We start from the raw sequence: 14,645 nt of genomic DNA, 5'->3' as shown, positions 1-14,645 counted from the left end.
AAATATTTAAAATTTATCCATAAAATTTCTATTTTTAACTGTGTTCTGACTTATGGAATAATTTCTAATGGCTCTTTGATTTATGGTAAAATATAATTTGAATTTTATATTAGGAAAAGATACGGTTTATATGTTGATACATTCTACAATTTTCCTTCATATGGACACATTTTGGGAAATCACTACTATAAACAGAGAGCAGATTTTTCTTAAATTGGCATAACTCATTAATTGGGATGATAATGTGGCTTCTATGTACCATAATTTCCACTTACAAAATATGCATTTCAAAAAGTGAATTTTATAAATAGAATAAAGTGATACTTTAAAATGAACTTCAGAGGAAGGGGAATGGAAAGAAAGAGGCAGTAGAGTCTTCACTATCAGCTCCCATTAGGATACATTAGTTAAGAAAAGAGTCTCTGGGGCACTGGGTGGCTCAGTCAGCTGAGTGTCCAGCTTCGGCTCAGGTCATGACCTCATGGTTTATTAGTGCAGGCCCCACATCAGGCTAGCTATCAGCGCGCAACCTGCTTCTGATCCTCCGTTCTCGTCTCTCTGTCCCTCCCCCACTTGCGCGCGCGCGCTCTCTCTCTCTCTCTCAAAAATAAAGAAACATTAAAAAAAAAAAAAAAGTGTCTCTGGATCTAACTTTTCTAAACTTTAGTTCCCAAATTTGTAAATGGAAATAACAATAGTTCCTACCCCATAGTTAATGATAAGATAAGCCGTGTAAAGTGTGTTTCAGAATTCCTGGCACATAGTAAATGGTCAATAAAAGGTGTTGGCTGTATTAATAATTAAGCTCCTTGCAGATTGACATCATGTCCTAGCAGTAGGCTGAATGTTAGTAGTATCACCTGCTGATTCTACATGGTACTCATTAAATATTTGTTGAAATGTTGAACTTTTATTGAATATCCATTATTCAATGATTTATGAATTTTTCATGAAGATTATATCATTTCGTCTTTGCTGGAAAGGTTGTATTCTCTACCTTCACAGGTGAGAAGTAAAAACTCAGAAGAATCATTCCCAAGATCATAAAACTAGAAACTGCAAAACTGGCTTTCAGTTGCAGGCCTTGCCCTTTCAGATAGTGATATTTCAGTGAACCAATGTTTTCTTGATTATGTACTATGTCTCAGACACTGTTCTGGATGTTTTCATATATACCATTTAACACTTAATCCTTATAGTAGGCCTGAGAGGTATAGTTATATATAGCTCATCTTTTTTTTTTTTTTTTTTTTTTTTTTTGATGTACATGTGTTGGAGGAGTGGGGGGTGAGGAGTTCAAGTATCCAGAATTTGTAACTGTTATCTGTGTGCCAAAACTTTTGTGTGCAAACATGGGTGTCCATAATCCAGACACTATCTACATAAGATTTTTAAAGCTACAAAATACCAACTGTAAGTAAATTTTCCAATGCCTTTCAATTGGCCCTTGTTACTGGCCTTCTCTGACTGTCTTACTATGTTTTCATAGTATATGTGAAAGTTTTTAAAAGAGAACTTTTTAACACATCAAGAGACTTGAAAACATAGGATGAAAACAAGGGTGCCTGGCTGGCTCAGTCAGTAGAGCATGCAACTTTTTTTTTTTTTTTACATGTATTTATTTTTGAGAGACAGAGTGCGACAGTGCACGAGTGAGGGAGAGGCAGAGAGAGAAGGAGCAGAATCCAAAGCAGGCTCCAGGCTCTGAGCTGTCAGCACAGAGACTGACATGGGGCTCAAACCCATGAACTGTGAGATCATGACCTGAGCTGAAGTCGGACACTCAACCGACTGACTGAGCCACCCAGGCGCCCCAAGCATGCAACTCTTGATCTCAGGGTCGTGAGTTCAAGCCCCCTGTTGGAGAGTGAGCCTACTTAAAAAAAAAAAAAAAAAAAAAAAAAAAAAATTGTGGGAAATTATTCTAAGCCATACATTTTACTTATGAGGATATAGTAAAATAGAAAATTATTGTATGTTTTTAAAATGTCCTATGTTAAACTCAACAGAATGATCATTTTTATAAAATATTTTGGTGACTTTAGATCACAATCGTATACATGCCACAGACGTCCTGCATGCAGTTTGGTATCTGACAACCCGGCCAATTCCTGGTTTACAGCAGATCCACAATGATCATGCAACAGGAAACGAAACAGGTACTTCCTTCTAGAAATCTTCCTTTTAATTATTTGTCTAGAAATAATAAATCAAGCAATCTCATTTCATTACCTCTGTTCTTTTAAAATTTTCAAAAAGTAACCTTTGGTACATAAAAAGGACTATGTAAATTTTGATGCATAATACATGCAAATTAGGAAACCTGACTCACCTTAAGAGCTAGGTTAAGGTCCGATACTGTTGGATCTACCATGTTTCTTTCCTATGACCCATCCTGGTGCTTGCTATCCCACATATTATGATAATCCATTTCTTTGCACTTTTCTTTCAATTCTTTTGTTTGTTTTAGGTATATCATGTAAGTTTAAAATGTGTAACATTCACAATGAAAGCAGACATACTTAAAAGCTTCATATAAACATTTAAATGATGATATTAAAAACCTTTCATAACATTTAAGTTTTGCCCTCCAAAAAAGCTAATTCTGCTCCTCATCATAAATATAATTAATTATACAAATGTAATGAATTATAACATGGTTCTCTACTCTAGCTTGTAAAAGAGGGGAGAGTTACTCCAGTGAGATACACACACACACACACACACACATACATACATACATACATACATACATACATACCAGGACAGAATTGGCTTAGTTACAAATGCCTGAGAACTATTTCCATACTAATCAGTGTAAATGTCATAGATTTGGCCATTGCTTTATAGTCTTTGGTAGTTGAGTCCAAAGTACTGCCATTATTTTTCTGCCATTCCATATTTACTCTCTTTTAGTGCTCTTTGTTCTTTCCAATAGTCATTTTCTTTAGCTTTTGTGTTTGTGGATGTATTGATTTTCTTAGAAGAATATTTTCATATCTTAGCACATTTGAAGATACCATTCCATCCATTTCTGATTTCTTTAGTTTCTATTGACAAATTGGCCCTCAGTCTTATCTCTCCTGAAAATTAATATGTCCGTTTTCTCTTTGCTGTTGGTTTTTAGCATTTTTGACTATTATGTACTCAGGTGATTTTCTTTGTAGTCATTCTGCTTGGGGTTCAGTGAGCTTCTTGAATATGTTGATTAATAGCTTTTATTGGTTTCAAAATGTGCTCAAAATTCTTCCAGCCTCTCTCCATCGTCCAATTCCAAAGCTACTTTCGCATTTTTAGGTTTTGTTACAACAATATACCACTTCCAGGCACAAAAGTCTGTATTGCTGCTATTTCCTATTGCTGCTGTAATGCTACAGACTTAGTGGCTTAAAACAGCACAGATTTACTATGTTACAGTTCTGGAGGTCAGAAGTCCAAAATAGATCCAGCTGGGCCAACCCAGAGTGTCAGCAAGATTGTGTTCTTCCTAGAGTCTCTTTCCTTGCTTCCTCCAGTGTCTAGAAGCCACTTGCCATTCCATGGCTCATGTCTCTGAAGAAGGGACAGCACTATAGCCTCTTCACGTCTCTCTCTGAGGAAGGGACTCAAAGGCTTACGGTAACAGGATGTTGAGAGGGGTTGATCATGTGATCATCTTTCCCACACCTAACTGAGTGTCGGAAGTTGTCCCCTTTTGCCAAGGTAATGAGAACATTGCAGCACTAATTCCTGGAGTAATAAAATGTCACACTGGTCCACCAATCACCATAGGGGCTTATGGAATTTAGAGGATAAAAGGACTTTTGGTCTGGGCCCACCTCATAAGTATCAGTTCTCTGAACCCACCCATCTGAATGCATAGTTCAAATAAACATACTGAGCAACTGGGCAGAACCCCTCCATTAATTCCTCAGTCTTTGCAGAGAGCACCATCATGGTAAAAAGGGTCAAATGGAATCCCCTGAAATTGCCTCATTCTAACAAAGTAGTGAACCAAAGCAACACCGTATTACTGGATGGATTGCATCCAGAAATTAGTGCCATTATGAAATACTTATAGGTGCAGAATTTGTGATTTCCATCACGTTGCCATTCATCTTGGTATTTTGACTTTTACACAAGATGAATGGATCTTGGGAAATGATGGTAGATTATTCTAAATTTCATCAGGTGGTGATTCCAGTTGCCACAGTTATTCCAGATATGATCATCTTTTGAATAAGTCAACCTAACTTATAAAGATTCTGTACCAGGTTGGGTGATTGATTTTGTCTGATCCTTATTATCAAGAGGAGATAAGGTTCCTACTGTATGTGAGAGGATGTATATCAGTAACCTAGGGGATTTTTTTGGCCTTTTTGGTACTCCTATGTCCAATGACAAAAGATAATGAAAAACTACTAATCCAGTATCATAGGATCACAGTAGTGCAGAGCCTTGAAAATATAGGTCATTCCACTAGGCAAAGAACCATGATCAGTAGAGATGCTAGCTGAGGACAAAGGGAAAATGGAATGGGTAGTGGAATAAGAAAATGATAACTCTGAACTATAGCTATGTGACCAGTCACAGAAGTGAAGTCTATAATAGCCACATGTGTTTTTCCTCATTGCCATGTATTTATTTTACATAATAAACAAGTTTTTTCTTTCTCTTTCTCATTCTCCTACCACCCAATGTTGATGGACATTTGGGTTCTTTCTACTTTGGGGCTGTTATGAATACTGCTATGAGTATTCATGTACTAGTTTTTGTGTGGATATATGTTTTCATTTCTCTTGGGCATACACCTAGCTGTGGAATTGCTGGGTCATAAGGTGATTCTGTGGTTAACAGTTTGAGCATCCGCCAAACTGTTTTCTAAGGGGGCTACACTATTTATATTCTCATCAACAATGTATGAAGATTCCTTTTTTTTTATCACTTGTTATTATCTTTTTTAAAAAGTTTTTTTTATGTTTATTTATTTATTAAAAAAAATTTTTTTAACCTTTATTGATTTTTGAGACAGAGAGAGAGAGCATGAATGGGGGAGGTTAAGAGAGAGATGGAGACACAGAATCTGAAACAGGCTCCAGGCTCTGAGCTGTCAGCACAGAGCCCGACGTGGGGCTCGAACTCACGGACTGTGAGATCATGACCTGAGCCGAAGTTGGACACTCAACCGACTGAGCCACCCAGGCGCCCCTGTTTTTTTATTTTTGAGAGAGAGAGAGCACAAGGAGGGGAGGAGCAGAGAGAGAGGGAGACACAGAATCCAAAACAGGCTCCAGGCTCCAAGCTATCAGCACAGAGCCTGATGTGGGGCTTGAACTCACAAACCTTGAGATCATGACCTGAGCCGAAACCGGATGTTCAACCGACTGAGCCACCCAGGCACCCCAGTTATTATCTTTTTGATAGCCGTTCTAGTGACTCTGAAGTGGTATTTCATTGTGGTTTTCATTGCATTTACTTAATGGCTATTAATGTTGAATGCCTTACCATGTGTCTATCTTCTGTGAAGAAATGTCTATTCATGACATCCATTTTTAAATTTGGTCATTTGTCTTTTTATTACTGAGCTGTAAGAGTTCTTCGTATATTTTGAATATAAGTCCCTTATCAGATTGATTTGCCCCTATTTTCTGCCATTCTGTGAGTTGTCTTTTTACTTTCTTGATAGTGTCTATTGAAGTACAAAAAGTTTTAATTTTGATGTTTAATTTATCTAATTTTTCTTTAGTTGCTCATGCTTCTGGTATCATGTCTAAGAAGGGTTTTGCCTCACCTAAGATCATGAAGATTTACCCTACGTTTTCTTCTAAGAGTTTCTTAGTTACAGCCATTAAGTTTAGGTCTATGACCCATTGGAACTAATTTGGGGGGATGGATAAAGGAAGAGATCTAACATTCTTCTGCACATGGATATCCAGTTGTCCCAGAACCATTTGTTGAAAAGAGTTCTTTATATATTCTCCACATAGTCGGCCCTTAAATGTTATTAAATGAGTTTCTACCTTAAAAAATTATGAGCATTAAATGAAACGACATGTATGAAAGAATCTAGCATCATACATGGCACATAGATAACTCTCAACAAGGTCTTGACACCCTTCTACAAAATCAGTTGGCCATAAATATGAGGGTTTATTTCTGGATTCTCAGTTTTATTTTATTGATTTGTAGGTCTGTCCTTATGCTGGTACTACGTTATCTTCATTGCTAGAGCTTTGTTAGTAAGCTTTGAAATTCTAAGTTTAAGTACTCCAACTTTGTTCTTCTTGTTCAAGATTGTTTTGGCTATTCTGGATCTCTTGTATTTCCATATGAATTTAAATTCAGCTTGTGAATTTCTATAAATAATAGCTAGGATTTTGATAGGGATCGTGTGGAATCTGTAGATCATTTTGGGGGAGTATTGCCACTTTAACAATACTAAGTCTTCTGGTCCATGAACATGGGTATTTTTTCCACTTATTTAAGTCTTCTATAATTTATTTTAACAGTATTTTTTAGTTTCCAGAATACTAGTTTTGTACTTTTGTTAAGTTTATTCCTAAGTATTTTATTCTTTTTGATGCTAGTGTAAATAGAATGGTTTTCTTGGGCTGTTTTTGATTATTCATTGCTATCATATGTAAATACAGTTGATCTTTTTGCATAAAATGATTTTTTAGATCTTGCAACCTTGATCATCTTTATTAATTCTAATAGCTTTTTAGTGGATTTCTTAGGATTTTTCTATATATAACCTCATGTCACTTATAAGTAGAGATAGTTTTACCTCTTTGTTGTGTGTTGGTCTCAGCCTGTCAATAACCAGTGCTGTGGCTGGACCAGCCTTTGTGGTTATTATGACTGCAAGATGCCCTTTAGCAATAACCACCACGCAACTTTGAAAAAATAAAGGTTTATTATAAGAATTAAAAATTACACAGCATAGCTGGGACCACATAGCAAGGTCACAGGGGGAGAGAGCATGTGCACAAGCATGCAAGTGGATACACCTGGGGTTCTGCTTTTTATTGGGGTCAAGGTTGGCAGTTTCACTGGCTCACTCTTTATTGGTGAATTTAAAACATAAAAGCAGGAACTTAAAGCATGGGTAGAGAGAAAACCAGCAGCCCAGATGATCAGTTATTGAAATCAAGATTTCTAGAAGTGGCCTGGCTTTTTATCTAGACAGGTGGCTGACAGGGTATTTCTTTGAGATAGCCATTTTTATAGTAGATGCCTCTTTGAAATGGATGCTTTGGAGATCAAAGCTTAATCCAGGCACTTATGTTACAAAAAGGGGGGGAAAAAACTGTCAGAGTTTTTTCCAGTCTGGTTGTCTTTTGCTGAGGCCTCCTTTTAGATTAATCAGCAAATTAAAAGAATCACCATTTTCTGAAAGAAAGTAAACAAGTGGAATCTGTAATAGTTACGTTTATTTTTTTTTAATTTTTTTTTTTAACGTTTATTTTTGAGACAGAGAGAGACAGAGCATGAACGGGGGAGGGGCAGAGAGAGAGAGGGAGACACAGAATCGGAAACAGGCTCCGGGCTCTCAGCCATCAGCCCAGAGCCCGACGCGGGGCTCGAACTCACGGACTGTGAGATCGTGACCTGAGCTGAAGTCGGACGCTTAACCAACTGAGCCACCCAGGCGCCCCAATGTAATAGTTACGTTTAATTGTCCTTGCCAGCCATTTTATTTTTCACACTATTACTTTCACGTTTAACCAAACAACAAAGAAACATCAATATATTAAGATCCTAATGTATCAATTCTAAGTAATTACTGAGTTTAAAAGGATGTCTTTTGCTATTTTTGCTATTTTATATATATACATTTATAATTCTATAGGAAATCTGGAATGCATATACTATACATAAACTAATTCAAATTATTGGCTGATATTTATAACTAAAATCTTATTAGAAATTTGAATATTTAGGGGCACCCAGATGGCTCAGTCAGTCACGCGTCCAACTTTGGCTCAGGTCGTGATCTTGCGATTTGTGAGTTCAAGCCCCGTGTTGGGCTCTGTGCTGACAGCTCAGAGACTGGAGCCTGCTTTGGATTCTGTCTTCCTCTCTCTCTGCCTACCCCCCCCCACTCACACTCTGTCTCTGTCTCTCTCAAAAATAAAAATAAACATTAAAAATGTTTTTAATTAAAAAGAAATTTGAGTATTTAAATATATCTTTACCCATACATTTAACTGTCTTTTTAAAAGTTCTAGTGGGGGTGATTCTAAACCTCAATTTAATTAAATATATAAACAGCATAAAAATGAGGTATCTTTATAATTCACTAGTGTGTATTAAAGTTATTATGTGAAATTCATGTGATGGCAAATATTTTGAGTGAGATAAATTATGATCAAGATCGTTTTAGGGGTGCCTGGGTGGCTCAGTCGGTTAAGCGACTGACTCTTGGTTTCGGCTCAGGTCATGATCTCGCAGTTTGTGAGTTTGAGCCCCACGGTGGGTGGGCTTTGTATTGACAGTATGGAGTCTGCTTGGGATTCTCTGTCTCCTCTCTGCCCCTCCCCAGCTCGCTCGCTCACTCTTTCTCTCTCAAATAAATGAACTTAAGGAAAAAAAAAAAGAGCATTTTGGACTTTGACAGGCCAGGACATTATTCCTAGTTTCCACTGATGAAGACAATGAATGAAATTTTGTATCTCTTTAATATCTTTGTGGTTTTATTTGTTGTCTAGTCTAAATATGGCTTATTTTTTTTCTTGTACTTTAAGATTATTTTAGCGAAAGTAGAGAATGACCATTTAAATAGATAAAGGCACTAAAATACAAAAACAATTTAAGAAATCCATGGTGTAAGATATTAAGACACTGAAAGCATAGTGCTGATAGTGAAAATATTGGTTCTAACTGGAGGATAAAAAGAGAATTATGTTAAATGAGACATTCCTCAGTTTTTGATGTCTTTTCATTTTCCATAATTTTTCTTGCCATCATCTTATAAGGGGCTTCATGGAAGGAAAAAGAGAAGGGGAAGAGTTGTAGTCTGGGCTACAAATGAAATGTAATCTTTCTGGATAAGATTTGAAATGCATCTATATTGAGAAGCTTAGTTTGTTAATCTATTAAGTTCCTAAATCTCCATACTGTTTTCATGAAATTTTATTCTCCAGCTTGCTTTTTTCCTGTTACTTCCTATGCCCTGGCCATTATCTCTAGCCCTTAAATAACAAATGTTTAGAAACCGGAGGTTTTTAAAAATTTTTATTAGCCTGAGTAAGAGAGCATCATAAAGACCTCAGAATGTCTCATAAAGCAAGTGACTTCAGCATCATGTTTAACATTTTTTCTCTCTAGTAGCATGTATGTTGGAAATAAAAGACTGTTGTAAGTCCTTGTTTATAAATAGAGTTTCTTTCTTTGATTAGTCAATAAGTAAGGTAAATAATCTTATTTCCAATGGGGAATCCTGTCCTTAGTCTCATTGTAAGTGAGTCTCATTGTAAGTGTAATGCTGGTGTATTTTGCTTGTTCCTCAGATTCGGATGGTAGAATGAACCCTGGGCAAATTGCCTACATTTCTTCGAGGAGCTGCTCTATTCCAGATGAGAGCTATGGGTGCCTTTCTGCAAACATTCCTGCACTGGAATTGATGGCTCTCTACGTGGCAGCTGCCATGCATGATTACGATCACCCAGGGCGGACAAATGCATTTCTAGTGGCTACTAATGCCCCTCAGGTAGGAAATATTTTCTTAGAAAGTTTAAAAAGCAATTCTCAAATGTTACAACCATGTTGTAGATCCTTTTGTTAAACCATCCTTCACTCCAGTCAGAAAGCCATTCCATGTACGTTGTAATTAATCGGATTTTAACACATGACATTGACATGATTGACATGATGTGTGGTCAAGAATTAAGAAGCCATTACCGTCTTCCACTGGAAAATAAAATGTTCAGGAAAGAGTGACTCACTGTTTTATGAAATTCTGGAATTCTTGTCAATATTTTTCCCTTTGGTCAAATTGATGAGGCTGACTAGATGGAAAACTTACTCTTCCTTCTTCCTTTCTATGGCTAAAAACCTAATGATGAAGAACTATCATTTTTGTTGTTTTCCTCTTTTGCCCTTAATACTCAGACTCTAAATCTCTCTTCTAGTACCACATTGTTTTTGTATCCAATACAGCTGATGAGGTGCAAGATTCCTTTACGGTCAAAATTTTCACAGAACGTAGGAGTTGCCAACAAATGGATACTGTAATTGCAGTAGCTTTACCCACTAGGACTTGGGACTAAATCCTTGGTTCTAAGTGGTCGTGGGTGTTTGTTTAGGCTGGCGATTCCTGAAATGTCATCTTCGTGCTTGTAACTGCGTGCCTTACAAAGAACAAATCGTCACTTGGCTGAATTTCTTACGTCTTCACTTCACTGCTCTAGGTATAAACCTCACTTCTGATTTTTTTCGTCTTCAGTAGTCATCCTCTTTGTCACTTCTCTTTCACACACTCTCACTCTTTAAAATATAGGAGATAGATTCTCTAGACAGAACAAGAATAGGATTCAGAGACAAGAGAGAGAGGGTTAACAATGTTATGAAACTCACTTCTCCAATGGGACTTTATTAATAGCTCATGTTTTCCACAGGTAACTTTTTAAAGAATTTCCATCGAGGGGCACCTGGGTGGCTCAGTCGGTTAAGCGGCCGACCTCGGCTCAGGTCGTGATCTCGCGGTCCGTGAGTTCGAGCCCCGCATCAAGCTCTGTGCTGACAGCTCAGAGCCTGGAGCCTGCTTCTGTTTCTGTGTCTCCCTCTCTCTCTGCCCCTCCCCTGTCCGCGCTCTCTCTCTGCCTTTCAAAAATGAATAAATGTTTAAAAAAATTAAAAAAAAAAGAATTTCCATCGAGATATAATTATTTGCACTCTAAGAATTATGAACTAAGGAGCACATATTTCCTCATTTGCTGTACCAGTCTCACAGGAAGCCTGTGCATTGTCTCTTGCCTCATGCCTCATCATCTTTGACAACCCTGGTCCCGTCATGAGTCAAAGAGCTGGACACAGGTGGCACAACGCAGAAAGCACTGGTCTTGAGATCAAGAGACCTGAGTTTGACTTCTTATTACCAAGTTACTAGCTGTGTGACCTTAGATAAGTCACCCTTGTGTCCCTGAACCTCAAAATATGTACTGAATCTGATTAAAGGCAAAGAGATCACATACGAGAAGTTTTCTACTATTTCATATGTTTGAGAGGCTCCCGAATCAGATATCATGTAGACGGAAATTACTTGCTGTTCACTCTTGGCTTGACGTCTTTCATTAGCTTTGAGTATAGGTGAGTCAGACTTATTACCTCTCCTCCAAAGGATATGGCAAGTGAGAGAATCTGTGTTATTTCTCTCCCATGCAGATAAAACAGTAATGAATGAATATAATTTATACAAGTTATATGCTCAAAATGGTTGTCCTAATCAAAATAAAAATATGAAGTCTGGATAGAGTATGAGTAACACACGTTATTTCTAACTTCTCATCGTTAAGGATGGCCAAATGATGAAGTGATGGGAGGTGTCAGAATAGAAAAGAAATTGATATGGAATCCAGTTACTGGAAAAGGATAGCCTTCCAACCAGTCTCCTTGCTTATGTCTGACTCCCTTTCAGTCTGTTCTCAACTCCTAGGAGCCAGAGTAACACTGTTTAAATGTGAGTTACATCACTTTCTGTTCCAAAGCCTCCAGGGGCTTTCACTCCACTCCTAGTAAAAGTCATTATAATGGCTCAGAAGGTCATATGTGACTTAGCTCCTATTAATTTTTCCGTCTTTATTCACCCAGGTCCAGCCTCCTTGGCCTCCTTGCTATTTTCTCCTGTATCCTAGGCACACTGCACACTCCCTTCTGAGAGCCTTTGCACTTTCTGTCCTCCCTGCCGGGAGTGTCTTGCCCCACACATCTGTACAGCTCACTCTGTCACCTCCTTCCATTGAAAATTTCAAAAGCCCCTTTCTGACACTCATGAGGTTCCTTCCCTGCTTTATTTCTCTCAGTAGCGGTGCTCATTCAGCATGCTGTGTATTTGGTTTATTGCCTCTCCTCAGTGGAATATGTCTTCATGAGACCAGGGATTTCCGTCTTTTAGTCCCTAAGACCTAGAATAGTACCTAACACATAAAAGTCGCTTAGTAAATATTTGTTGAATGTTGAAGGATGCCTGATTTCTTTGCTCTGCAGGACCGCTAGCTTGTCTGAAATATATTCTGTTCTTCCTAAAGTAATGAGATGCACGAGACCTTGTTCAGCTAGCGCATGTGAGATAAGGACTCTTCTGTGAAAGCGTGCGGCGTGTTTATTAGGTAATAAAGTAGGTTCTTTCGTCTTGGGAAGCTCAGTGGGTCTAATTAGGCCATGATTAGTGAAAAATGTTGTAGCTCCAGTGGCAGTGTGCAGTACCATCAACTGGATCAAACCTTCATTCTCATGGTAAGGAAAGTATGCTGGGAAGACACAGGAGGATTATTTTAAATCCTTGCCATGAAAGAAGGTGAAACATTTAGCCAGGGTTATCCTGAGGAGATGCCAGTATTAAAATTCTAAGAGATTTCTGAGCTGTTTCCAGATGAAAAGCTGGCTCAAAGATGGAAATTAGCGCTTGAGATTAGAGTTTCAGAATATCTTGATGATATTTGGGGTAAAAGGAAACAATTTCTTAAATAATTTTTAATGTTTTTATTCTTGAGAGAGAGAGAGACTGTGAGCAGGAGAGGGGCAGAGAGGAGGGGGACAGAGGATCTGAAGCGGGCTCTGCGCTGACAGCAGAGAGCCTGATGTGGGGATCCAGCTCCCTAACCATGAGATCATGACCTGAGCTTGGATGCCTAACTGACTGAATCACCCGGGCCCCCTGGAAACAAAATTTTAAGTTGAGATTTGTAAATCCAAGACAGTCATAAATGTTTTGTCCCCTCAAAGCATGGATCAAGATACTGACTAAACACACATGCATTTGACTCCTCATTACAACAGAGAAAAGAATAGGCGGGGAAGGGTATTATCAGAAGATGAAAGAATTTTCCAGAAGTTTTCATTTCTGGGAAATGAAAAACAGATAAATATTGAGAGATAAAAGTATACTAGAGGGGGCTACAGCCTAAGTGGAACCCTACAGAGACTTCTGATGCCATTTGCCCCAGCTTGCTCTGCACACACACACACACACACACACACAATATACATGAACGTGTGCCTGTGGGCCCCCAACCCCTATACACGTACACTATACATCTTTAAGTAAAGCTACTGCAATCCTGCATTTACCTCCAGGCAGAAAACTCCTTTCTCAGAGATTGAAGGAAACTTCCAGGAGAGAATAAGAATTACTAGTGTAAGTATTAGTACTCCACATTCTCATTCTGGAAACCTAACAGCTGGCACCTGGTCTCATAGCTCTAAGGCAAAACCTGCTGAGTAACAGACCCCGTCCACATTCACAGACTTCTTACTCATCATTCCCAATTAAAGAGGCGACTCGACAACAAAACATACACAAGCGAACCTAGAATTCTTGTTTTTTAAGTATCAACAGATAACTAAGGATTAGTAGACATGAACCATTAACCAGTAGCTTGGAAAGAAAAGGCTAAAATGGACAGAGTAACCAAATACAGGGGAAAAAATCCAGGGAATAGAAAAACCCTTAAGTTTTTTAAAAGGTATTCTCAGGGGGCGCCTGGGTGGCTCAGTCGGTTAAGCGTCCGACTTTGGCTCAGGTCATGATCTCATGGTCCGTGGGTTCGAGCCCCGCGTCGGGCTCTGTGCTGACAGCTCAGAGCCTGAAGCCTGTTTCAGATTCTGTGTCTCCTTCTCTCTGTGACCCTTCCCCGTTCATGCTCTCTCTCTGTCTCAAAAATAAATAAACGTTAAAAAAATTAAAAAAAAAATAAAATAAATAAAAGGTATTCTCAGAATTTGAGAAACACTGCATCCCTAAGAACAAGAAGCTATGAGAAAGGAAGCATCAGAGAACAAGTTAGATCTCTTAGAAACTAAAAATATTACTGCAAAAATTTTTAAAATGCAACACAAGCATGGAAGTAAACTCCAGGTAATGTCTCCCAGAATGCAGGCTGAGAAGATAAAGAGGTGGAAAATGTAGGGATGGGGGAAAAATGGGGCACAGTGGACCAGGTCAAGAACTGACCATGGGGAGTTGCAGAAAGAGACAGGTCATTGGATTGAAGGGGTTCTCCATGTGTCAGGGAGGCTGAATGGGGGGAAAGAACACGAACAACCTGTTCATGGGGTGCCATGGTAAAATTTCAGAGTAACAAAGGTTTTCTTTACAAAAGGAATTCCTGAGAGAATAACAGCACACTTATAAAAGAACAAAAATCCAACTGGCATTGTATTTCAGCAACAGTGGATGCTCAAGAGTACTGGAATAAAGTTTTCAAAATTCTAAGGGAATTCATTTATTTGTACAACAAACATCAGTGCCCACTGTGAGAGAGGTGCTATTCTAGGCATTATTATTGAACAAAGCAGGCAAAAAAAAAAAAAAAAAAAAAAAGTTCTGCCTCTGTACAACTTACATTCTGGTAAAGCAAGAAAAACAAGATAATAGAGTGTGTCTGGGTGGCAGAGAGATGATGAGGTTGTAAGTGCTGGGAAAGAACTAACACAGCGGAGGAAAT

General features: G+C 38.3%; 1 protein-coding gene across 1 annotated transcript in view; it reads left to right on the top strand.

The window, feature by feature from the left end:
- PDE3B (phosphodiesterase 3B) overlaps positions 1-14,645 on the top strand; it is a 176,859-nt gene that overhangs the window by 150,202 nt on the left and 12,012 nt on the right. Inside the window, exons 11-12 of the mRNA XM_053899961.1 lie at positions 2,046-2,159; positions 9,492-9,691. Coding sequence (XP_053755936.1) covers positions 2,046-2,159; positions 9,492-9,691 — 314 coding nt within the window. The remainder of the gene's footprint in view (positions 1-2,045; positions 2,160-9,491; positions 9,692-14,645) is intronic.

This window comes from Panthera pardus, unplaced genomic scaffold (genome assembly GCF_024362965.1).
Source record: "Panthera pardus isolate Hobbes unplaced genomic scaffold, ASM2436296v1 HiC_scaffold_12, whole genome shotgun sequence".
Taxonomy (NCBI): Eukaryota; Metazoa; Chordata; class Mammalia; order Carnivora; family Felidae; genus Panthera; species Panthera pardus.
The sequence above is the reverse complement of the archived record's forward strand: the minus strand, read 5'-3'. Positions and strand labels throughout refer to the sequence as shown.